General features: G+C 39.0%; 1 protein-coding gene across 1 annotated transcript in view; it reads right to left on the reverse strand.

The window, feature by feature from the left end:
- The window catches only part of PKHD1 (PKHD1 ciliary IPT domain containing fibrocystin/polyductin), a 433,649-nt gene that overhangs the window by 187,115 nt on the left and 219,327 nt on the right, over nt 1-27,207 (reverse strand). Inside the window, exons 49-51 of the mRNA XM_054569476.1 lie at nt 25,960-26,155; nt 14,611-14,676; nt 7,661-7,789 (exon numbers count right to left, since the gene is read on the reverse strand). Coding sequence (XP_054425451.1) covers nt 7,661-7,789; nt 14,611-14,676; nt 25,960-26,155 — 391 coding nt within the window. The remainder of the gene's footprint in view (nt 1-7,660; nt 7,790-14,610; nt 14,677-25,959; nt 26,156-27,207) is intronic.

A 27,207-nucleotide genomic window follows, 5' to 3' on the forward strand; every position in this document is an offset into this window, starting at 1 on the left:
TCTGTTATTCCCCATAAAATCTCAAAGAAAACTTTCCCATTTATATTCTCAATAAAATTAAAGAAAATTTTGACTGTTGTCCACTGAAACAAAATTGCTCAAAATATCTGTGCTCCATTTCTCTCTTCACCCCACCATACTCTTTTCTCCCAGGAAGAGAACACCAGTTGCAGCCCAAACACTGCCACCCATCCCATTTAAGAGTTAGCAATCCCACTGGGGGTCCAATCATGTTTGAAGGGTTTAAGAATCCCATTCTCAGGCATTTAAGAGGCAATACAATAACACCAAGCATTATAGGTACTGAAGAAAAAAGAATCTTAATACCAACTAGGGCAAGGGAAATAAAGAAAAGAATAAGCAAATGAGACTACAATCAAATTAAAAAGCTTCTGCACAGCTAAAGAAAACAGCAGCAAAATGAAAAAGGAACCAACAGTATGGGAAAACATATTTGTCAATGATACCTCAGACAAGGGTTTGATCTCCAAAGTATATAAAGAACTCATACTACTCAATACCAGGAAGACAAACAATCCAATCAAAAATGGGCAAAGGACTTGAACAGAGACTTCTCCAAGGAGGACATATAGAGGGCCCATAGGCATATGAAAAGATGCTCAACATCACTGGCCATGAGAGAGATGCAAATTAAAAGCACAATGAGATACCACCTCACATTGGTCAAAATGGCCATCGTTAATAAATCAACAAACAAGTGCTGGCGAGGATGTGGAGAAAAGGGAACCCTAGTGCACTGTTGGGGGGAATGCAGAATGGTGCAGCCACTGTGGAAAACAATATGAAATTTCCTCAGAAAACTAAAAATGGAACTGCTTTTTAATCCAGCAATTCAACTGCTGGGATTATACCCTAAGAATCCTGAAACACCAGTTCAAAAGAACCTACGCACCCCAAAGTTTGGAGCAGCACAATTTACAATAGCCAAGTGCTGGAAGCAGTCTAAGTGCCCTGCAGTAAATGAGTGGATCAAAAAACTGCCATACGTGAACACAGTGGAATTCTATTGCAACAGAAAGAAAGAACTCCTACCTTTCCCAACAGCATAGATGGAACTAGAGAGTATTATACATATAATAAGTGAAATAAGACAGGCAGCAAAAGACAAATATCATATGATCTCACCTATAGAGGAACCTAATGAACAAAACAAGCAAATGAGCAAAATACAACCAGAGGCATGGAAACAAGGAACAGACTGACAGCAACCAGAAAGGAGGGGAGAGGGAATAAGGGGAGAAAGAATGGGAAGGGTCTAGTCAGGGAATAGGTTGTAAATGACCCATGGACACAGACAACAGGGTGGGGACTGACTGGGAGTGGGGAGCGGTCAGGGAAGGGGAGAGCAATGGGGGAAAATTCAGACAACTGTAATGGAACAGTAATAAATAAATAATAAATACTTTGACCAGTTTGTCTCCTGGTATTCTTCAATTTCTCCTTCATGTAAGCCAACAAAATCTAATGTCTGCCCAGAAAATGAACATAGAACAAATCTACCAGACCCTGACACACACCTTTTGAATAGTCCAATACAACTGCTCTTAAATACATGTGTGCACACAGAAACACATGATAGTGGTAGATTAAAGACAGCTGCAAGCTCTTTGCTGTTCTTCTCATTGAGAGTGGAGCTTAATTCGCCTCCCCTGTATCCAGACTGGCATTAGTGCCTTGGATGGCCAAGGGATTGTGATGGTTTTGATATCTGATGCCGCTAAAGGCAGGCTCAGAAAGCATGCAGCTTCCACCCAAGTCTTTTGGACTGCCCACTGTTGGGGACTCCTTTGGCTGTTTCTTCTTGGAATTCAGTGGCCATACTGTGAGAAAGCCCCAAAGGATCCATAGGGAAACCCATGTAGGGAGGGACTGAGGCCTATGAGCTGACTCCTCTGACTGAGCTCCTAGTCAATAACCAGCATCAACTACTGGTGACATGAATGAACCACCTTAGATGGTGCAGCGAAGTTGAACCTGTAGATGACTGCAGCCCAGCAACCATCTACTGTAACACAGGGGAGGCCTCAATAAGAATATCCAGGTCTAGCCTTACCCCAGAAAACTGTGAACAAAATAAAAGGTATGTATATTTTAAGCTGTTAAGTTTCTAGGGGGGTTTTAAGAAATGATAGATTTCCAGAACACACACCCAACAGTTACCATCCTGACATCATGCTTCATACAAAGGATCCCAGTAACACAAGCTTAAATTTAGCTTCTGTCCCACTTGCTAGTGACCCAGGATAAATTTGATGATGGTTTGTATGACATTTCTGTCCCATCCAAATGGGACAAGACCAGAATTTTATAAACTACTTAAGTTACAGAGAGAATACTAATATTTAAAATACTTAGTTTCTGATTGATGGTACAGACCTAAGTTTTTGTATTATGTGTATCTTACCCTAAATTAGTTATAATTTCAGGCTTAAAAATAGTAAATCAACATAATAATGCTATATTTACAACATTTTATAGAAACCCTTTCCCCCAAAATTACTTCCTGATTTATGGTAATTTTACATTATATCACCAACTTTAATGCCTTGAGGCTTAACAAGGAAAGGCATTAAATATTGTGATCTTTGAACATCACAAGACTTTGATGAACCTCTCTGCTATTTAATGTACCTGAGTATTGAAAATCAGAAAAAAAAAAACAGAACTATTATAAAAAATAAACAGGACTGTCCCACTCACCTGCAAATAAGGACAATCCAAAGTCATACAGGAAATGGAACACAGGTTGAAGGCTATATGATACCATATCTGTACCTTTTAAATAAGGATCATATCATTTAAAATTACAACACATTTTCCTTTCATTAAGTCTTCCCTATGTGAAAAGGATGTCATTCTGTCATGGCTGAAACTTCCTCAGAGAAAGTGCTACAAGCATCTTACACAAATCCTGTTAGATCTGTTCAGGACAAAACAGGAAGTACAAGTTAGCATGATCATTTTACCCATCAACCAGATATTCTTGTGAAGGTTTGAGACTTTCAAACTTGAAAATCTTGTTCTCATTTCATAAGAGGTCTAGAATGGATTTAAAACAATTCTCCCAATATTTAGGAGGGAAAGACAGTCAGACATTACTTGTTACAGTGAAGCTAAGTTATCATAAACTAAACTGCAAGAGTAAATTTTTCATGATTGTCTCAGCTTACTCCATATAATACCACTAAGAAGAATTTACAGCTCTTTCAAAAATCCAATGTCTATAAAGACAGAAGGCCTCGAAGGAAAATGGTGGCATACTTAAGGCAGTGATATCTTTTATTAGTATAGTAAAGTCCTATTTTTATGGAACAGGATGGGTCTGAGGTCATTCCATAAAATTGATTTCCCAGAAAATAGAAATAGGCAATTTACCCAAAGAATTTTATTGAAAAATTATGCTATTCTATTTGAATAATGATGGGAATGTTCTACACATTTCCTTTATTAATGAATTAAAATACACAAAACACCATAAAATTATATTAGAGGTTCAAAAGTATCACTTAAATCTTCTTTACCAGTCACTTTCATTTTATAAAATCAGCAGTTCCATTAAAATCGTATTATGTAAAAATGGGTTTTTACTGTAATAATAGTTATTACCTATTTAGCTCCCAAAGATGTTGTGAGAATTAAATAATAAGCCATTGGAAAGCAAATACAAAGTGTCGCTAATACCAGAGGCCAAGAGGGGCAGCCAGATGGAAAAATGAAGGCAAAGAGGACCTGATACATTAAAAATCACAGCTTTCATCTTTAATTCCATTACTGCCAATACTCCACGCAGTGGTCATGTGTGCAGACGTTATCTCATTTAACCTTCTCAGCATTAGGATACAGTAACTATAGCCCTCATGTTATAGATGGTCAGAAAGGTTTAAAATTGGTCCAACGTCACCCAGTTGGTAAATGTCAGAATCCAAATGTGAAGCCAGGTTGACCCTAGTCGACAGCCTCTCCTCATCTCCCGAAGCATCACTGCCTTCCCAGTATGCCCTGGTGTCTCATACGGCCCCTCAGACTCTTAGGCCATCTTTCAGGGTCCACTTCAAATTCTTCTTCCTCCATGAAACCATCTCTCTTTTATTTGCCTAAGACACTTTGACTCTAAACAGTTCTGTTTTGCTTACAGCTATTTGTTATTTTATTATGTATTATGTGTTTTATTAACCCAGCTTAGATCACTATCTGTTTGGAGGTCACGGCTGTATCTGACTTGCCTTTGGAGAATCAGATCAGGAGCACCTGGTGCCTTGAACAGAATGAGTGTTCAGTAAATGTCAGTTAAACTGAATTGGAAAGGAGTGTTCATTTGAATTACAACTACATTTGTAACCAGATGCAAAGCAAGTGCTTTTACCAATGGCTCATTACATCAGATACGTCTTTGGGAAGTTTCTCGTTTTTCCCTGTGTGTGCACGTAATGGGAATGTGGTAAGATTGAATTCTTCAGGTACAGTAAGTAGTAAAGTTCTCTTCATTTTAGTTCCACATGAAGGGAAGAATGTGAATAGCCAGCAGAGAAGTATGAATTCAGTATAAAATCCAGTCTGCTTTGAATGAACCAGAGCATTCAGGGGTCCTGAGTTTTTAAAAATGGTATGAGAAAGAGGGAATTGGAATCAAACTGTCTGATTTCCTGCCCCAGCCTCCTTACTAGTTACGCTTGGCCAAGTGACTTAATCTCTCTGTGTCCAGGATTTCTTGTCTATAAAAAGAAGGATAATAACAGGATCCTCACATAAAGTAGTTGTAAGAATTAATTGAGAAAATTCATGTAGAATACATAGCACCAGTGTATGGCACACACTGGGAATTTAAGTGACAGTGGCTGCTAGCATCATCATAAAAGTCTTAATTATTAAGAACCTGTTAAAGAGAGAAGATGTTATTTTTTCACAGACCTGTAAAATCTTATATTGTGTCAAATCCAAAGATTTATTTCTGGTATTAAATTACGAATGATAGCTTTGATGTGTGCACTTAATTCAAGCAATACTTATTGAATGTCTATTGTGTGTCAGACTTGAGCGAACAAACTTACTTGATTCAAAGAAGGCTAGGAATGAAAGAAACCGGGAGAGCCAGGAAAAGGTTAGGAATGCAAACCACGAATAGAAAAAGAAGGTAAATTAAACCCTCAGGTCCATCAGAGGTCAAAATGTCAGGTGTGCCAAAAATTAGAAGAGGAAAATAGGCCAAAACAGCTTCCATGTAAGCCCAAAATGGAATAATGAATTAAAATGCTGACCACTATAACACGATTTGCTGGAGTTCAAAGAGGGCTTATTAGAGCAGAGAGGCAACAGGAAAAGAGTAAGGACTTTATTGATTATATATTACATATATGTTTTCATTCACTTATCTTGACATTTGAAAACTAGAAATAATGAACAATAACTACGTTTCAAAAATCATAACTTCTCTGGTTCGCCCAGTAATACGAAAGGACCAACTGAAGATATAATACTTTATACATCCAGTGCTTATGCCCCCACCCACCTTTTCCCAAAGCACTGATTTGTGCTATTTAAGAGCTATTACATGGAGAATTCAGGTCCATCATATAAGCTGACCAAAGAACAAAGGATGATGAGCATGCCAGAGGTTCCGGGCCACCAGAGCACACATGGATACAGTCAACTGCAATGCCAAGCAAGATAGCTAAGATTGCTCCTCACTCAGCATAAAGGTCCCAGAGGACTTTAAAAGCTTGGCAACCTTCAAAAGCTTCTCTTGCTTCCTGCATAGAGTGGGAGAAACAGCTTGCTTAGTGGGAAAAACCACAGCCCAGGGCCAATCTGCTGGCTAGATTCATCAAAGAGATTGTTGAGACAGAACAGATTTTTCCTTTTTGTATAGGAATGACTCATGAGCTTGTTTATTCAAAAAGTTACATCCTCCCTTAAGAGAGGTGGAAGATAGGGGAGTTGAATAATAATAATAATAATAATAATAATAAATTTCCTATTAGTCAGCCCACTGTCTCTTGCTCCTCATCTCTCTATGTCAGTGATTTTCAACCTTATTTATCTCACGGCACACACAGACTAATTACTGAAATTCTGTGGCACACCAAAACACACAGGGTCCAGCTGAGGTAATGCCTGATTGACTGTGGTTGGTAGGGTAATAATATGGGTATAATAATTTATAGTTTTAATTTGAACATTTCACCTAAAATGTCATATGATGTGTTTGAGTGTAATACTATTATGTTACAGAATTGCATGTTTATGATTTTGTAACAAGAGCTTTTGTAATAAAACAGGGGCATTATTTGTGCTGGACCCCTGTATTTTTGCCAATCTGACAAAAAATAGGTATAATTTTGATTCATTCACACCTATTGTTGTGAATGGCTGTTGTCATTTTTTTATTGGACAATCTAAGGGAAAAGAGGTCAGTGCCCCTGATAAATAATCAGGTATTACATGTTTTAAAAATTCTTGTGGCACATCCATTGAAAATACTCCTTGCAGTTACAGGCACACCACCAGAACCAAGAAGGTAGTCAGCATGTTTTAATCATTCTGCCTTCATTTTTAATTATTAATAAAGCAAACAACACAACTACTATCTTTTATTTAATCTTAGTCCTTTTACGAAAATAACGTACTTGATCGGTTAAGAATACAAACTAGGAATAAGACCACCAAGGTTAAAATTCTAACTCTGCTAAACTACAAACTCTGTGACCCTGAGCAATTTCTTAACTGCCCTGGACCTCTGTTTCTTTGTCAGTAAGAACGAGGATAATAATATTACTTATATCAGAGTTATCATGAGGGTTAAATGACTTAATATATGGAGAGTAATTTCTACCATGCTGTTAGTTGTCAACAAATGTTTAATAATACTATTATTATTACTTTACATATGACCAAATGCTCATCTTTCAGTATAGATCATTTTTTCATTTACTATTAAGTTCAAATCAAACCATAAATGTAATTAGGTCTTTTGGGGGAATATATTTGTTCTATGAAAAATATTTTCTTCTCAGTATAGCGAGATTTTCTGGGAGTTTCAAAAACTCTCTGTTAAGAAAAGAGAATTTTATAAGTATGGTTGTATGTTTCAGTGTATCTGAGGAATCATCTTTATATGTTTGTATACATGGAGAAGGTTCTAGATAGATGGATGGATAGATAGATAAACTTTTGTTTTTCTATTTTATTTGTTCCTTTTCTAGAGTCTGAAAACTCATGGCAACAGAAGAGTTTATTTGTTATTTTTTTTCTTAGTCCTATCTGTAAAAGCTTCACAAAGGCAAAAGATAAAGAGCCAATTGTAAATTGCTTCTTCCAAAGTACTCTCTTTCACATAGTCAGTAAATCTGTTCTCTAACACATAAAAATTATCTAGTTAGTCAAGGATTTTAAGTCCTTTTGGCATTCTGACTAATTATTCCATCTTTAATGAAGATGGGCCGAACTAGTTTTTCTGGATTTCACTGGATTATGCAATTCCTCTCCTATATTAACTCCCAAAAAAGCTGTAGATACAAGTGCCTTCTTATTTCCATATTCTTTACAGTGTTGTACAATATATTTAAAGGACAGATAATCTTCAACTAGACTGGCCTGGTTCAGTCTGCCTGTGTTCATTTAACCCACAGATTGTTTTACTCACTGGGTAAAATCAGGACATCCTCCCCAGCGCCTGGGATGGAATGGTTCTGTCCTCCCCAGCCCTCTTCAACACCTGCCCATGCCTCAGGGAAGGACCATCTGAAAGCTGATTCAGGCGCAGAGGTCGAAGCTAGAAAACAACAGGGAAGTAACAAAAAGTAACTGAAAATCTGACTCACTATGATAACTTGCAAATTCTACTATCATTTAGAATGCTGGTTATATTTTCTCCTCCAAAAGTAGCTGCTTTTTAATATTTTATAACATTTACCAGGTGCAAAGCAAGTAATTATTCATTCCATTGATTACCTCCACTTCTTGGAAAAATATATTTGACTTTTGTTATTAAACAGCTGTATTTTGGCTTATTATACATATTACATGGGTTTATTATGAAATATTTGAAAAATGTAAATATGGAATGGAAAATAAAAAATAATTATCACTTATAACCTTACTACCTAGAGATAATAGCCATTTACCTTTGATTTGTATTTCTTTCCAGAATTTATCAGCATTTTTATATAGTTGAGATTGTATCCTATATGCAGTTTTACACCCAGTTCTCATTTTACTTAGCTTAGTAGTTTTTCATATGGATTTCCTAATGTCATTAAAACTCCTTGTAAACATAATTTAATTGGCTATATAATATTCTATCATACCAAAAGAAGTCCATAATAATTTATTTAATCCCTAATGTTCAGTATTTAGGCTCTTTCCATTTTCTTTATTTAAATAGTTTTAAAAGTTTTATTAGTGTTTTTTTTAACCATCAAAGATTTTAATATCAAAGAAGCCACATCACAATTGAAAGAAATCTCATGATAGTTTCTTTTCTTAATTTATTTTTATTGTATTTTTTACATTACCATTTATCCCCCTTACACCTTCTTCCCACCTCCCCACAAACGACAGGCTGTGTCGTCCGTGTCCATGAGTCCTTTTTTCCTATTTGCTCCATCCCTCCACTCCCTAACCTCTCCACCCATTGCTGTCATTCTACTTTCCATCTATGATTCTCTCTCTATTTTGCTTGTTAGTTCAATGTTTTCATTAGATTCCATATATGAGTGAAATCATGCATTATGCTAAGTGAAATAAACCAGTTAGAGAAACACTTTAAATTATAAATAACTCAATGCAAATTTGCCAATAATCCTGATTTCTTCTTAAATTAGAATCATAGCAATGAAATCACTGAGTCAAAAAGTATGATCTTCTCACAGTTCTTCATGAATATTAAAGCAGGGTAATAATCTGGACACCTCTCATTGTAATAATTTACATACATCTCTTATGTCCCAAATGGTTCTTATTGATTCTGCTACTGATGACCAAAGGGCATTTTCTTTTCAACCATCCAACCTCCTTATTCATCAAGGAATTGAAACATAAAATCTACTAATTTCCAGTGAGGAGTGCCCAGCATCTCCTCATGCACACTATGCTGAACTGGATCCATGTGTTCTTTTCTGGAATGTGATCCCCAATACAGAGTCACAGGGCAGAGAGATGGTCTCAAAGGAGAATGAAAAGTTTCACAGATGACTAAACATTCTTCTTCCAGTACAGATCTTCTTTCATTCAGTATTACTTTAAAGAGCTCAAATTAAACCACAAATGGAATTAATTAAGTCTTATAGGGGAAATATATTTGTTCTATGAAAAATATTTTCTTCTCAGGCTAAAAAATTTCCAAGGAGTTTCAGAAACTCACATGATAGAGAATCTCACATGATTGATGAGAAGGACAGATCATATCCATTGCTTGTGAATTTCAGAAGCATAAATAAGCCGTGCTTTCTCTATCAGAATTGCCCTAAAAATATAGCGAGACAAAAAGAAATAAAATGCCACACTTTTCCCCAAGGAACTAATAGCATTGTGTATGTTGTGTCAGTAAATATTGGGAGTTCTCTTTAATGGTACCGGACCAAGGGAGAAAGTGAGACCTTACTGGACAAAGCATCCTAGAGAGGGAGCACCTGGGCTGCATTTGAAAGGTTTGGAAGCTTTAAAAATAAAGGGAGAGTGGGATGTGGTGAAGATATGTGGTAAGAGTTTGCACTCTAGACAGAGGGATGAGCATGAGCAATGGCAAGAGATAAGAGATCAAGTAAAGGAACTATAAGCTGTTTTGGGCTCTGAGTCGCAGAGCTGGAAGGAGGCAAATGATGAGGCTGCAGAAACAATCAGAGGTCAACATGTGAAGAGTAACAAAGATGGAAGAGCCAAGAATGACCTCTGGGTTTTCATCATGGGTGGTAATGGGCAGAGAGACATATATTGATGAATTCAGCTTGGGCCATACAGTATTTGGGGTGTCTGTGAGGCCTCCAGGTGAAAATATAAAGCAAGCAGAAATGGCTATAATCATGAAGGATGGAAAAGGGCTCTGAGTCAGAGAGCTGGATTTTGACATGATCAGCCAGCGTATTTGAAACTCTGAGGATGGTTGTGATAGTTCCAGAGGATTATGGTGTGAAAAGAAAAAAGCCTGCGGTCAGAACCACGGGGAGCACCCAATTATTTTGCCTACCTGAATTCAACTTCTGGTGAGTCATGGTCTAATTAGGGCCCTGGGATAATTTAAAAGTATATATAATATAGTGGTCAAGTGAAAATTCTAGGCCATTTAATCAGCACAAAATGTACCCCACATCATGGAAGTCAGACAATGTTTTGAAACAAGCCTCACCCAGAAAGAGGCTTTATGTATATTTTTATGAAAACCAACACCATAATACCTTCTTAAGATCCCTTCTAATTTTGCCTCCTTTCCAATACTATACCCTAAACATTCAGGCAGGGATAGGATGGGGACACCTGATAAAACGGTCACTAAGTAGCAGCCTAAGCACGAGAAAAAGGTGTCCTGAAGCTTTATTTCTGTGATATTTTAACCAGACAATGGCTAGGTTCTTTAAAACCCTATGCCAAGCCTCAAAGACCCTTAATTACTTCAATTTTATGTTACAGATGTTGGAAACAAACATTATTCACTTTTGTCATCTTCACTCTCATTTATACAAGGGCTAAAAATGCTTTTAATTGAACAAAATAAATCTTAAGATAGCTGTTTTAAGGGATGTTATCATGAACAAATTTGATCATTCTACACCATCCTGCCTTAAGAAAAGAACAGTTAATGGGTAAGAAAACAAGTTTCAGCTTCCTGAAGAGTTATTAAATTTCTATATAGTTAATATCTGGCTTCTATGTGGCTATTACTAATATAGAAAGGTAGAGAGAGGAAAAAGCCTATGACAGATAAGGAAGAAGCAGTCAGACATACTTCAGGGAGAACCAGGAGAAAGGAATATCTTGGAAGGCTAAGAAATAATGGCAAGAGGGAAAAATATGACCTTGTTAATAGCAAATTTCTGATAAAAGAAGGAACAAGAAGTGGCTATTGCATGTGGTGACGAGTGCATGAGTGACCAGAATGAGAGTAGTTCGGTGGAGCGCTCAGGGGGACCCGCCGGGGATTAGAGGGGACTAAGGATGCAGTGGAGAGAAGGAAGGGAGAACATTGGGTCAGATTATCCACAGAACTCACTGAGGAACCTTTAAAATTGGAGACTCTCAACCTTTGATCTGCCTTCCCAAGCTTTAGATAAGTAAGACTTATCTTGAAATTAGAATCCATAAATGTTTCAGAACCAACATTTGTAATAAAGCCTCACCCTGCTTTGTCTACAAATTTGTCGCTCAACAACCAGAATTTGAGGTGGTTTTGCACTTCCTGTCTGAGCTAAATATTTCCCTTTCTACCTTAATCCTTTATCCACCCCAGTTTCTTTGGCCCTGCATGAAGAGAAAGCAAGTATTTAGAGAAGTTTGCAGAAGAGATATCAACTAAAGAAGGATTAGGTAGGTGTGCATAAATTTTGTTTTGTTTTGTTTCAATTGGGAAGCAATAAACTGAAAGGAGCCAGCAAAGAAGGGCTGGCTAATGACACAAGGCAAAGAGTTGTCTACTGATGGGACAAAAAAGTTCAGAAGATGCTGGAAGGGATGAGCTGACTTTAAACAGAAAAAGTGGTGACAGATTCTCATGACCAGTGGAAAGGAAATAAACTTAGATCTGTGTGAGAAGGACTGGCAAAGGCAAATTCAGGGAGAGAATATCTCATGACTACAGATGGCATTTAAAATTAGCCCCCACTGACAAGACAACATGATTGAGGTAAAGCCTCTTCAGAAATATTTTTATCTTCCACGAAAGTGGGTGGCTTCACCCATCCTCTCCCTCTCTCCTTTTATAAATCCCATGTGGGCATTGAGAGGAAACTGATCAAGCCATAGTGTTGGAAGAGCATGAAAGACCTGCATTGGGGAATTCAGAAAACTAGGTACCATCTTGACCCAAATTCACATAAATCCATACCCCCAACCCACTAAGCACCTAAATAACAATTTACTTCACCACCACTCCCTCTGCCTCTCCTCATAATTGGCCTATATGTCTCCTAATTTCTGCTGTCTCTAGAGCTTCCTGTCCACAATTGCCCACAGTGACCAGCGCAGCCTTGCACACAGAATAAGCCCTCAATTAACTGAGAGATCTGAGGCTCTCTGCAGCCGGATATCTTAGCCCAACATGTTTCACCTGCATTCCATATTCATATTGAATCTCTGAGTAGGTTAACATATAGATAGGACTCCATGAATTATTCCATTCTGGTTTTGTCAAAGAATTTTTGACACTGCAATAGTTTTACTATTTTTCATAGAGCTATTCATTAAGCAAAATACACACCCATATTTATTTAAATTTTGACATTTGCATAGGTACCCTATACTATGGGAATCATACAATATCTGAGAACCATATTAATATTTGAATTTCTTTCTAAAGAATGACAATGAACTAACTCTGCAACTCCCTGCATTTTAGGTTAGTTTCCTGTCCCAAACTGTATGGGCTAGGAAAATTGGCTATATATAACTGATTCTAATCTAACTCATAAATTCACATATGCCATAAAAGGTCATTGATGCACTTTAGCATGTATATGGTGTAGGAGAAAGAACACTGGAATGAGCTGGAAAACTGAGCTCTCATCCAGGCTCAATCGCTGACCACTAATGTGACTTAAGTAAACTTTAATCTCTAAGCTTCCCTGCCCTCATTTATAAAAAAAGACAGTTGGATAGGATAGCCTATGATAGCTCTTCCCTTATTAAAATTCCAATGTTTTATGGAATTACAATTCCATAAAACATTGGCTTCCTATTTGTTAAGCATGCTGTAATTGGCAGACCAAATGACGCACCTCCCAGTTAAACTGACCCCTCCTGAAAAGTCCTTGGATGCTGGCCACCCATAGTGTCCTCCCAAAAAGCCCTTTACACAGAAATCTTTATACTAAAAGTGCTGTAGCTTGCCACGCTGACTGTAGCTGGTTGGGCCAGGAATGGCCACCATAAATGGTCCAGTATCCTCTGAAATGTCCTGGCATAGGAGTTCCCCCAACAGCTAGATTCCCCACAAAATGGGGACTGACTCAACCAATCTAATCTCTTCTTAGGGATTTTGAACACAGAACTTTCAGAGAGGAGAGAACTGTAGGATACTTTTCCTTGGTAACAATTATTTTAAAGAAAACTGAGTCATTTGATTGACACCCCAGGTGACCATAAGACCCCATAAAGGCAAAGACCATTGCCCATCACTGTATCCTCTTATACCTCACATGAGAGACACTTAATTATTAAGGCTTTTTTGAGCCAACCTAAACAAAACAGAAACAAACTCACAGAAACAGAGAGTAAACTGATGGTCGCTGGATGGAAGAGGTGTTGGGAAGATGATAGAATAAGGTGAAAGGGGCTAAGAAGTACAATTGCCAGTTATAAAATAATCATAGGGATGCAAAGTACAAAATAGAGAGTATAGTCAATAATATTGTAATAATTATGTATGGTGCCAGATGGATGCTACATTCATTGGAGTGATCACTTTGTAAGGTATATAAATGTCTAATGGCTTTGTTGTGCACCTGAAACTAATGTAATATTATATATCAACTATAATTGAAAAATAAATTTTTTTAAATTTAAAAATTAAAAAGTTGCTTCATATTGAGAATGAATAAAGTTTCTTAGTTATTTCAAAAAAAGTAAAAGAAATAAAGAGGGGCTATAAAGAGCCAAATGCTATGGCAGCTCAGAAGTAGTTAGGAAAATGAAGAATCACATTCCTTCTAGCCTTATAAGCATGGAGCAGTAACCGTCAGTACTGCTAGTTCACGGTTTCAGTTTAGTGCCTTTACTTCAGTTATTTACTAATTTCAATGGAGGAATTATCATTTTCCAGTTGGCATGGGTTCTGCTCTGACATATGACAAAAATGCCACTGTAAATCAAAGGAAAGCTCAGCCTTTGAAAAGACTTAGCCCTGCTGCAAATGTAGAGTTAAATTGACTCAGAATAAACAAAAACAAACAATGAAATACATTAGAAGGTACTTATGAGTCATTTAGTCTTTGAAAATTTGGCTTTTATGAGTTAGAAAGATTTCACAGAACCATCTGACTTTTGGGGATGGTTTGTTTACCATGATTTCCTGAAATTACTGAAACAATTAAAGTTTTGAGATACCCTGAATTTTTCTTTCTGTTTGGTGGGGGCCACATGGCCCAGCTGCAGATCTGGACTCTTGTGTGCACATATGGTCCATGATTTATAAAATGTGCTTATTTACATGTGTTAGCTTTTACTTTCCAATGCTTTGAAATGTGCCCTTCTTATATCTTTCTTTGGCATACAGACACGCTTTATCTGTAGGGCTGGTGCAATAGAGAGTTGCTTGGCATAGAAGCATTAGGACTGATACCTACCTGCCTGTCTATAAACAATATGATGTGAAAAGCTTGCAGAGCTATTATTGGAGGACATTCTGCTGTACTAGGCTCTTTTTTTACTTTGTGGGTTAATACTCACCTGAAATAGTTGGGGACACACCTTCCTTCACCTGGAGAGTCACTTGAACTTGGCCTTCACCTGAAACTGAACACAAAAAGCCACATCTTGGAGGTGATGCAAAGATTATCTTAATACGAAAGGCATTCAAATGTCAGGAGGTGGCTTTATGCTATATTCTCACCAACATAACTAAATTTTCAAAATGAAAAAATGAAGTCCTTGTTAGTTAGTCTAAGAACTGATTTCCAACATTTGATTTTGATTGCTTTTATTTGATTAAACTTAATTGCAGTGAGGTCTCCCAGAGAATTGGCACATCAATAATTAGAGAATAAAATCCTTTGGCCATATGTTCTTTGGAGGCAATGTTGGTCAAGCAGGGTATACCTCATACCCTATTTCCTCTCCAGCATTTTGAAAGTTCAGCTTTTAGGATTTCTGTTTTTCACCAATAGAGTTCAGTTCACCCATAAAATGTACTTGCTTTACTTTATCCAAACAAATTGTCCTTTTAATGAAGGCTCTTCTCCACTCCCCTTTTCTCCTTCCATCTTCCAAACCAACTGAGCACATTTAAAAGGCCTGGGGTTCATTAATTTTAAGTGTTCAATAAATTAGTGGAAATAATCAAAAGGCCTGATTCTTTCTGATAATGACAATTTGATGTCAGTATAAACCAGTAGATTAAGCTGGGAACATATGCTCCTTTGCCAAGAGAGGCTGCTATAATTAAATAGTGAATGCATCTACAAGGTGCTCTCACGCCTGATTAATTAGTAATCAGGTGCACGAACTCCACTTTTCAGTAACACCTTGTCTGTTATTGGCTAATTACCTTTCTGCCTTATCATATGTCATGGGAGCCAGCACCTCCCACCACTACAGGGCCCAGGGCTGCTGAGGGCCGCATGCAGCCTGGAGACCTTGGTCAAACCCATGCTCTCTATTGGCCTTTCCCTGGAACCCTGACCCTTTCCTCCATCGTAGAGTAAAACAGACCAAGGGTAATGCTTCCTAATTACAAAGCATAAGCTTCCAAACGTTACAGAGAAAATCATCCCCAAAGGAATCAGTGACGAAATCTCTCCTGTTCTTCTTTTCTCATTTGGATTGTTCTCATTTAAATTTCTTCCCATTATAAGAATCATGAGTCTGTGGCTGTCTCCTAACACCATACACATTTTGAGACCAGGTACAATGGCCAACATGTTCTTTCACATGTTCTACCTTATCACTATTTCCAAGAACTCATTTATATTGTTTCTTTATCCTATTGCATAGTTCACCCACTTTTCTGTCTTTAATAATAATAATAATAATAATAAAGCTACTAGCCCAATATCTTATCTCTTTTTTATTCTAGAATTAACTTATCCACTTCTGCTCACAACGATTTATGCATTTCCTGAAGCTGAAAGCACTTTAAAATCATACTGTGATATTTATCCTAAGCTAGCTCTCAATTTAGCAAATATATATCCAGCATCAATTGTGGTTAATGTAGGATTGCATCAATTGTTTGTTAGCTCCATCTCTAAATCCTTGAGGGAAGGATTTTCTCATGTACCTAGGACATTAGACATTGCTGGATACTTAATTTTCATAGACCAATCTAGAAATCCTAAGCTTATAGTGCTCTACTCTGGATGCCACTGTTTAAATGACAATTTCAACAAATTAAAGAAATAAAGGCAGGAAACAATCTTCTTAAAGGAACCAAAAGACAAAATAGAAAAAAATGTTAGGCTCAATCAGAAGGAAAAGGGAAAGAGAATATGAACAAGATACCTAAAAACATGCAAAAGGCTGTAACAATATAATATTCTTCTGTAAGAGAAAGGAATTGAAATATTATAATAGAATCAAACTCTGAGAAAGACAAATGATAAATTCCAGGAATCATTTGGGAAGGGAAATCAGTTCATTTAAAGATGTTATATAAATCATCCTTGTTAATAATTCCCAGGAAGTTACAGATTTCAGTACATCAGTGCCTTCTTCCTTAAGACACAGCCACTGAGGTAAGGAAAGTAAAAAAGTAAACTTACATGTAAAGGTATTTTCAAAGCCACTCTAGTTATTTTATAGATTTATTCAACCTCAAATAAGTATAATTTATACTTATGAGAGTAATTGTTGGAGGGAGGGAAGAATAGAAACATCATTTTTCACACTAGGAAGATGATAAAACTTAAGGTAAAAGGAAAATAATCAATATATCCAGAACCCCCTAGGTGAAAAAGATACTGTATGTATCACTCACTGTAGTGACCATTGTGATGAGTAACCTTCACAAGGCTGACCTTCAACTTATCCGGCCACCATTATAGGCTGTTCACTTGCCCTTTACTCACTAAGTCACTCAGGGCCTGTGCTTGGTAAACTGAAGCTTCCTGGCTCAGGGAGCTGTCATGCCTCGCACTCTGTACCAGCAGCTTCTGACCTGGGTGGCCACTGATTTTGTCCAGACTCTACACAAGCACAAATGGTTCCCACCTCTGGAGAACCCTCTGCCCCAAAATAGACATTGAAACAAAATGTACATTGAAAAGCTATTGCTCACTTGATTAAAGCTAGTGTGTGAATATCATTCAATTTAAGAAGAATAGTTTCAGTGCCAGAGGAAAGGGCAAAAAGTTACTAAGAGTAGAAAAAAGTAGAGAAGTCTGGTTTTCTATCCCAGCGATACTTGTGTACGCCCTTCAGCAGACAGGTCAGGCCTGTGAGCGTAGCTCAGAGGGTTATATCTTCCCAAACGCTGTTTCTGTGTCATGAGGGTGGCGCCACAGAGAGTGGTGGGGAAGAATGTGGGTGCTGGAGTCCAAGGCCTAAATCTGAATCCTGGGTCTTTCAGTTCCCAGGTGTGGGCAACTGACAAGTTATTCATCATTCCGAACCTCAGTCGCTTCATCTGAAAAATGGGAGTAATTCTACTATCTACTTCATAGAGTTATTGGGAAGAAAAAAATGAAATAATCTACATAATATTCTTAGTGCCTGGCATATAATGGAAAATAAATTAGCTATTATCACCACTGTCATTATGCATGCTTATGATTCTAAGAACCAGTTATCAAAACCCAGAAAATATGCTTTTATTCTCTTTACTCTTTCTACAGCTGCACCTAATCATGATGAGCTATGGTATTCAGAGTTGTAAGCAACTTAACCAGCTCTGCTAAAATTTGTTAAGTGCTTTGGCTCTATAAAAGACAGTGTAAATGTTAAGTGTCATTTCCAATTTGGATAAATGCAAAGAGAAATGAAAATCACTTGAGAATAAAGGTATTGTCTTGGGAAGAGTTTAAAAGCCTTACATAAGCTGTGATATTGTACATATGTTTTCTCAGTGCTTATGATTTCTGATTCTGTGTTTGTAATACGAGAGCGGTTAATCTACTTTGTTTATAAATGGAGCCTCATTGCAGTTGATCCTTCCCAGATTGTAAGGGTATCTGGTTGGTCCTCAGAAAGAAGAGAAGCCTATGGGTCAATTGTTGCCAAATTATTCTGACAAGTGCTATATGATCTGAGCTTGCTATAAATATAGACATCTAGGAGGAAGAGAGAAATGTGCTAAGAAAATAGCTCCTGGTAAGAGAAAAGGGAGCTACTCAGCTAGAAATGATACCAGTGCTCACCAGAGTTATGTGCTGTGACTGGTAAATTTTGTCCTCACTAGGGCACCAGGGAAGAGAAAAATTGATAATTCTCTCCCTGAGTAGGTCCCATTCTGTCTTGGAATTTTGAAGGCATAAATAAGTATCTACATAGTAAGAAAAAAGCACAAGGCATCTTAGCAGGTTGTAGACTCCTTTCCTATTTTACTCTTCATTTATACCTGCATTCTCACTTGGCCATTGAGGTTTAAGCACACATTAGGACCTCTTATTCGGCCCACATTTATATAGCTTGAGTCAGCCACTGACTACACACGGAGAGAACACAAAACAGCAATTGTGTCTGTAGGTTTCATCCATTCTCACACTGGCTCATGGCTTCTCTCTCTGTTTCTGTCTGCTCTGGACCCAGAGGCTAGCTCTGTCTTCATCAGCCAGCTGTTGGATTTGTTCCTCTTTCTGCGTTTTCAGCTTGCTTGCCCCATCTTCCACCTCCGCCTCTTTTCCTGGATCTGCCTCACACGCCTACACACCCCTGCTCTGTTTCTTCCTAACTGCTCAGTGACTTTGACCTTGCTCTGCAGATATTAGCCTCCTTCACTTAGTCACAGAGAAGGCTTTCTTGTCAATTGGTCCCTGGGCAGCTAAGGTCTGATTCACAAGACCACGCTCCTGCCTGATTCCAATCTCACAGAGACAGTGACAAAGTCACCTTGGCCCTCATAACACAGGATCTTTTAAAAACCTCCATAGAAACATGTTATGAAAATCCTGTGATCCCCTTTGAGTCTTCTATTATTATGCCTCGTAACACACGTTCTTGAAAGAGTATAACATTTTTTAAGTGTAAGAGTGAAAGAACTTGATCGAGACACCAACAGACAGATACATCTGCATTAACCACAGTCCTGAGAGTAAGCTCAATTAAATCTTCTTAATTAACTCAGAGAACAATAACAATTGTTATTCTGACTCAGAGCAATGTTTGCCACGCATGGGGCACTTGTGATTTCCTGGGCCCTGTGCAGATCCACAGAACCAGAACTTAAGGGACGGGGCCTGGTAGCAAGCATTCCAGCTGTCTGCCCATGAGGCACATTTAGAAAGCACCGAATTGAGGAATTTTACAACCTCTTTTATACCGTACTCTCAAAAATATGGTTTGCTCTAAGAAGCAGGTGTTCTTAACAAGTGAGAAGACCCAGATAAAAGAAGAGATTCTTGTGCTCACCTTTCTTACTTTTAAGCAATTATGCCAAAAGCTTACAAACCACATTATATTCCCAAAATATAAAATATGAGATGATAAAATATGAAGCATGAAAGTTTTATTTTAATAGATACAAATGTTGAAGTATTTTTTAAAAAGTATTAGGTCATTAAACCCATCGTTTTATAAATATCATTGCTTGAAAACGGTTGGATGTTTTAAACAATTTGGTGTGGGTATTGATTTAAGAAAAATCTTAAGTAAATAGTAGTACAGGAGCCATAAGGATGTGATAAATTGTGAAGGTGGCACTCAAATATCTAAAGTTTAGGCAGAATGGAATTAAACAATAAGTATAGATTACAGAAACAAACAAAAACTACTAGTATACTAGAATAAGTAAGGAACCTGAGAAAAGCTGAGTTTGAATACTGGTTGATAGCACCTGTGCCTGGCCCTGTGTGAACTGAGGGTAGCTACCAGTATTGCTAAGCATGAGCTCCTTTAATCTGAGTGATCTTTAGAAAAAGTGTTTGATTCTGACTTCTTTAAAATTTTTCACTGTATTTTTCCCATTACCATTTAGTCCCTTTATGCCCCCTCCCCCCGATTCTGACTTCTAATTTTTCTATCCTTCCTTCTTTCTTTCCATCTCTCCCTTCCTTCTTTCCTTTTCCTTTTGAAGAAGTTGCTTGTAATCAAGAGACAAAATCCCTTTTCACCTTTCCAGCTCCTGTTCCATTCTCTGTATTTTTGCCATGAAGTTTAGTGCATTTCCCTGAAGTCAGTCCTCTATATTACCAGTAAAAATCCTTGGGGACCTTTGGGGAATGAGTTTTCTATAAGAATGTAAATTAATTTATTAACTAGAATGCTATAGATTGCCTTAGAGGGACTCAGCATGGAATGTCTGCAGAGTTTCGAAGGATTACGATACTGTGCCGCTTATATTGTAGAATCCTCGCAAAGAAATCTGAGGAGCCAGTTGAGTCTGCTCTCCATCTTAGATCCTAACAGAATTCCATCTCAAGGAGCTGCATAGGGTTCTCAGGCAGCTGGAGAACAGAAGGGTCAGGCAGTGGCCTGCCCCATCCCAGCACCCTCAGCACTTTTAGAAAAGGGAAACCGAAGCAGTATCTGTGACCTTCTAGCCACAAACTTATAAAAACCCTCCTTATTTTCAGGATCTCTCAAGTTAACGGCATCTTTTCTGAGCCTTCTGTGACTTGAGTTCTTCAGGGCACCTGGTGCAGACAATAAAGTCCATCTGTCTCCCTATCTACAGCCCTCGCCCTCACGGACAACAGCCCCGGCTTTATGCCAAACAGCCTCCTTTATCTTGGTGAGGGGGACACTTGGAGACAAGCGTTGGCCAGCCTGGCTAGACATGTCTCTTTTCAGTGCAATCAGAAAAAGGTGGTATGGAGGAGCCTCTGAGCCTCACAGGCGGACTTTCTCAGCTGCCGCCTCACACAATGTCCCAGCTCGCCGGCATCTCTGGTGGGAGAGGGGGCTGTGTGAACTCAGGAGGGCAGCGGTGAATGGCTCAGCATCTGATATGAATTTATCACCGGCTGCTGGTTGGGTGGGGAAGAAAGCAAGTGGAAGGGGCTGTGAGTGTTTAATGCACCCTGCCACAACCCAACAGTTTGCCCTAAAGAGCCTTTTACCAATATAAAAGGACAGGGTCAAAAGTAAGTTGACCCCTGACAGAATGTACAATTATTAGGAGCGGGCTGTGCACGAGCAGCTGCTGGAACCCCACTGGTTCCACATCGGGCTTCCAAGAGTCAGAATATGAATAATCAACTCAAGGTTGTTTCCCCCATCCCTCTCAACCCCCACCCCCTCTCCCACAACCTTGTCCCCCTGTTTTGGGCAAGTCCTATTATATTTCTACAGGAAGAAGCATAGTCCTCCCTAGCAGCTGCAATAATTGTGTTCCTATTGTGATGAAGACCTCCTCCTGGCCGCCCCCTTACAAGTGGCCATTGTCAGTGGAGAGTCAGTGATTACACGCTCCGCCTGATGCTTTGGGGGACCCAGCTGCCTAAGTGCTGACACACGAGCGTGCGGAAGGCCGAAAAGGGGGCTGCTGGAGGTGGAGGCTAGAGGTGGGGGGACTCCACGTCTGTGAGATGGGACTCGGACATACCAGACCTTTTGCATAAGTCAAGCCCAGAACAAATGAGGCTTTATCAGGCCCCAGTGATGAGGGGTCTCATCTCCCTTTGAAGTGGAGCTGAGCATGGAGCCTAGCAGCTTTTCCTCCTTTGGATCAAGCAAACATCCTTCTTTTGATATGCTACATGCTCATTATCTATGTCCCATTTAATGATTTTTGATTGAAGGGTGGCGGCTGGGATGCTGAGAAGATCGTTAGAGAGGCTCCATCCAGCCAAGCCCGCAAGAAAGGCTTTCCTTGTGCCTGGGCCTAAATTTGGAATTTCTTAACAGTGTGTGCTTGTTCTTAGAGGCAGATAAGGGCTGAGCGTGAAATTCTTAATTAAGCAATAAATAGAGAGTGGGGTGTCAGCAGATGTAGCCAGTAGCCATGGCAACGAGAATCACATGGGCAAGAGAGCTGAGACTAGATGTAAGCCTGGGGCCTGGGCCTGACTGACAGCTGCAGAATCCTACAAAGCTTGTAAACCAGATTAATTAGCTGACTAATTATTTCATAGCGTTAATGTAACTAAAAAATAAAAATAGTACACCATGAACTGAGACATCCCTGGAAAAAAAACAGTAGGGAAAGAGGCAGCAGGAAGCTGGCTGTGTAAGGCGGAGATGTGAGCTGCCAGTGAATCAAATCATGTAAACAGAAAAATGGGTTTGCTGGATTTGACTTCGACTTGGAAAATAAAACTTGTTCTACAGCCATACCTGTTCCCAAGCATGGCACAGAAGTTACAGTTCACAACCGCGATTCGTAATAGTTTATCATCAAATATTGCCCCTCCTGGGTCCTAACACAACTGTAGCACTCAAGTACTTTACTTGTCGTCTGTTGAGTAAGTGGCTCCTTGGGCAGAATTCTCAGATACTTTAGAAAGACAACCTGAACCAATCTCCTTAAAAGATATTTTTAAATGAGCGAGGTTATCTTATTCTGTGGGTAGCAGTTGCTTAAGTGGTATTAAATTTCAATCATCGGAACAATGTATCATATATGTCATATTATCATGAATCTCAGTTATCTTAACAAAATCTAGTCAAGGAAAATAAAATGAGACCCTTTCAGAAAGATTATGATGAGTTCAAGGCTTGTTACATTGTTAATCTGTCAGGGAAGTAAGAAAGATTCTACAGAAATAATCTATTGAGAAAATTTGTAGTAAAGTAACATGGCATACTAATCACACATGTTTGGGTATTTTGTACCACAATTCCAAGAGATAAGTATTCTTAACCTCACTGCATAGATGAAGTTATTGAGGCGTGGAGCATTTATAATTCCATGCCCCAGGTAAAATAGCCAGCCAGCCACTGATTAAAACCTTAAACCCTAAGCTCTGGCCATGAGCTTTCCAAAGAACCTGCATTCCATAAAGATGTTTGCTGAACAAAGACAAAACTTGCCTTGATAGAGAAGAGAAATGCAAGGGTCAAAACATATTATATGTGCAAAATTTTTTTTCCTTTGTCACTGGGGATCAGTGAGAAGCTTACTCCCATGACCCAGTAGAGCAACCCCCCGTACCCTTCCCTGTTTGGTCAGTGATCAATGATTATTTAGTGGGCAGCACACTCTAGTGGAGAGATCCATAGCCAGGAGCCAGAATGCCTGGGTTCTGATTTTCCCCATTCTCAGCTGGGTCTAAGATCAGTCAGGTATCTCAAATCACATATGAAGTAGCCAAATGGAGGAAATGAAGATAATTGTGTGTTTTTTTTTTATTTCTTGTCCTGGGGGATGTGGTAAAGTCATAAACAAATAATACAAAAGATGGTCCACTTAGAAGTGGTGAAGAAATGAATGAAACCCGGCCAGCTGTCAGTGAAGCAGCACCCTGAGCGACCTGCCAGCCAAGAAAAGGAGCAGGACCCCCACACCCACCCTGAAAGTCCAACAGGAAACTCGGTGCACCTCAAGGAGGTCAAGCAGTTTCCCTACAATAAAATGAAACTTTTGTACACATATTCGCCCTATGTTGTTGTTATTTTAATCCCAAGAATATGTGAGGTCTTGGCTTAGGCTTTTTTCTTAGACTGTATGTATTTTGCGTAACATATCCCAGTCACAGACCTATAAAAGAACATGATCCCACCAAAGTAAAACAATAAGTGAAAGTAAACTAACCAATATATAAAATGCATGGCACAGGACTAGAACTTTATTGCTGGGGTCTTTTGGGGTCCCACCTACAACTACCTGACTGACATTTAGGCATTATGCCATCATTAGCCTTCCTAAACATGCTGTAAACCTTACATAGAGGAGACCCAAACTCATAAGCAAATCCACACAACCTGACCTGCTGCGTGGGACACCAGCAAGGAGGGCAGCACGAGCCTCCATTCCTCCTGAGTCCTCCTGCCCTCACACGCGAGCCCAGAAATGGGACGCAAGAGTCTCTGGCCAACCCCAGGCGCTCAGAGGGTGGAGGAGGCACCAATGGCCCTGAAAGCCACTACTTGGAACACTGGGAAGCCTCTCCAAGACACCAGGGCCTCCAGGCTCATTAAACATTCCACCAACCCTCTGCGACCTCTTGTTCCTCTCTCAATTCTTATTATTCAAAGGTAGAAATACTAGGGTATTCTGGCAGAAAGAATTTTGTAAAAATTAATGAAAACTATATACCTAATAACAATGTTTTACCGAAAATATTCATCTACATCATATATGTACAATATATGCATACAATGGTATACCTACACTTAAATACATACACATGTATTTACACAGATGTATATTTATACCATATATGTGTATATAAAGAATAATGGTAAAAGTTGATATTAATTCAATAAATAATACTATGAAAGGGGAAGAAAATCTGTAACTGCATAATTTGATTTTTTTTTTCTTTAAGCCCCATATGTCCTGTTAGCATTTTGTATTACATGAGAATTTCATGAGACAGTTCATGAACAGAATCTGACCAATGGACATACTTCTGAAGAGCACACTAAGGAGCAGAATGAGAACACTTTGAAATTAAATTTTTTCCAGAATATATATCAATTGAATGGACATAGTTAAAGTTAATGCCAACTATTTGCTCTTGCTAATGGCTGTATTCAACCCTAGTGGTAAAATACTCACAAGTTCTCTGTTCATCTTGAGTTTTTATAGTTTCAGGTTACATTTATGGATGGATCACATCAGAAATACAATTTGAACGGTACAATTCAGTGCAAATAAAATATACAACAATCTACTTGGCAAAGATAAAAAATACCAAGGAAGTACCATACTCTTCTCTCTGGCGCTACCAAAATTTAATTGTCCCAGGGCTCAAGTGTAGCTCAGACTCACTGACATATAGGTAGGCACAAGTAGTAGGGACAAGGGACTCAGGACAATTGCCCAGCTCTCTACATTCTTAGGAACAAGTCTGGCTTGTGGCAGGGGCTGAGGTTCAAGGGCTGATGAGTTCTCCTGAATTTGACCAGGATCTGTTAAGACCAATTTATATTAAAGTTGTCATTCTAGAGACCCATTTGGACAGACTCTCCTTGCAGACCATGCTGAGGTGAGGTTGGCATCGGTGGACATCATGGTGCTCAGAGTGACCCATGCTAATGTGTAAAAAAGGAATATAAGATGAACACCAAGAAATCAAAAGAAATCTCCCATGAAACGTGCACCATTAGAAGATAAGGAATCCTTTAGCCATCTGTTACTCTGGAATCACAGAAGGGTTTCCAGCCCCATAAGATGAGGCTCCTGGATCCTTCATCTTGATGCAGCATCTTGACACAAGAGAGAGGGAGCCCATTCCCCAGTCCCCAGATCAGCCTTCCAGGCCTTCTCATCATCCTGACCTCGATACCCTGCCAGGGCTTTCCTTCTCAGCTTCCAAGTTTATTTCACTCTTCATTCCTCTTTTCTCTGTCTCTGTTTCTATCAGCTTGTACTCTCTGTTATTCCTATATGTGTGGCCATAGCCAGCCATCCTGACTTCTCTGTGCACTTGATCTTTCTACAAATACAAGTGAATAGAAAATATTAATAAAAATGTTTATTAAGCACTTGCTGTTGGGTAGGCACTCTGATAAAAAGTTTTACATGTTATATCTTTTCTTTAATTTCCTGTCCTTTGAGGTATGTCCTGTTATTACCTCATTGTACAGATGAAAAGACTGGGCCTTAGAGAGCAAGAGTTACTGCTCGATGCCCCGTAGCTATTAAGTGTTGGAGCTGGGATTTAAACCCAGGCAGTCTGATTTCACAGCCCACCCACTTAACCATACACACAGCTGGCCCCCTCAGTCCCTCATGGTTCCAAAGCACAAATGTCTGAAATTCAAGAGCAAATGGCAGCTTCTGACTACCTGCCCTCAAAATGCTTATCTGGTTATACTTACCCAGGTAGGTGAGTTGCCGCAGTTGGCTATTGAAGAACCAGTCACATCCTTGGTCTTCACCAGGTGATGGAAGAGACGGAAGAGACCGCCCCACACGACTCCTACACCTTATGAGGATGTCAGGGTAAGGCCACAGGACTGTGTGTTCCAGCAGGAGGTAATTCCCAGGAGCAAAGTTGCTAAATGTTGCTGAGTACTTAACGTGAGAGAAAAGTACAATAGAGCTCATTGAGTAAGGAAGGCTCCCCTCCAAAAAACAGCTACAAAGACCACTGAGTAGTTTAGAAATAGGATAGTTCATGCTCAGACTTTTCTTTTACATCTTTTTCTTGTGGGGAATGGGCTTATTTAAATGCATGCCATAAAAAATTCATAACTAGAAGTACAAAGTCATACATTGTAAGGACTGAAAGATGCCAAAAGTTTCTTTTTGTTTAACAACATTCATTAACAGAAAAGAAAACCAAGGCCCAGACAAGTGAATTGATTTGTCCCAGGTCAAACAGCTAGAAGAGACAGAGCCAGGTCTAGAATACCTTTAACTTAAAGAGGCAGATAACGATATGGGCGCCATCCATTTATAGCAGTAATAACTAACACTGTCATTCAATCCTTGCAAAGTCCCCTGTGACTGTCACTATTACTGCCCCATTTTACAAATGAAGAAAGTGAGGTAGGGAGTGGTTCAGGAAACCTGTCCCACATCACAAAGTGGAAAAGTGCTGAGCAAGGCTGGAAACCCAGGCTGGCCACCTCCAGAGTCACCAATTTGCTGCCTTCACCTTATGAAAATCCTGCGAAATGTTCTCATAGGAAACTCCAGGGAAGGACAGAGTGCTCCCCTCTCAAGGAGATGGTGGGAGGATAAAGTTTCTGCTCTGAATTCCCCCAGAACTACCGCCCTTCTCACACAGCTTCTAGTTCCCTAAGACTGCACTCATGACTTTTAGGGAAAATATGTATAGTGAGACAAGAAGAAAGAAATGTGTTAAAAGGATAAAAAGAATCTGGAGAGAACCTAACTCATTACTGCTTTTTTTTTTTTTCAGAAAATGCACCCACTTCCTACATGACTATCCCTATCTTTGCTCCCCCTAATCCTTTGCCTTCTTCAACCCAACCCAAATGAAAGTCGACTTTCATGTGCAAGTTAATTCTTGACCACAAGGTGGCAGTATGCAATGTCAAAATGGTTTGTTAAGACATTTCTGGCTTTGAACACTTTTCTTTGGGTTAAATTAGTTCTTA

This window comes from Pteronotus mesoamericanus, unplaced genomic scaffold (genome assembly GCF_021234165.1).
Source record: "Pteronotus mesoamericanus isolate MK-2021 breed Mesoamerican mustached bat unplaced genomic scaffold, CSHL_Meso_final contig_20, whole genome shotgun sequence".
In the NCBI taxonomy this organism is placed as follows: domain Eukaryota; kingdom Metazoa; phylum Chordata; class Mammalia; order Chiroptera; family Mormoopidae; genus Pteronotus; species Pteronotus mesoamericanus.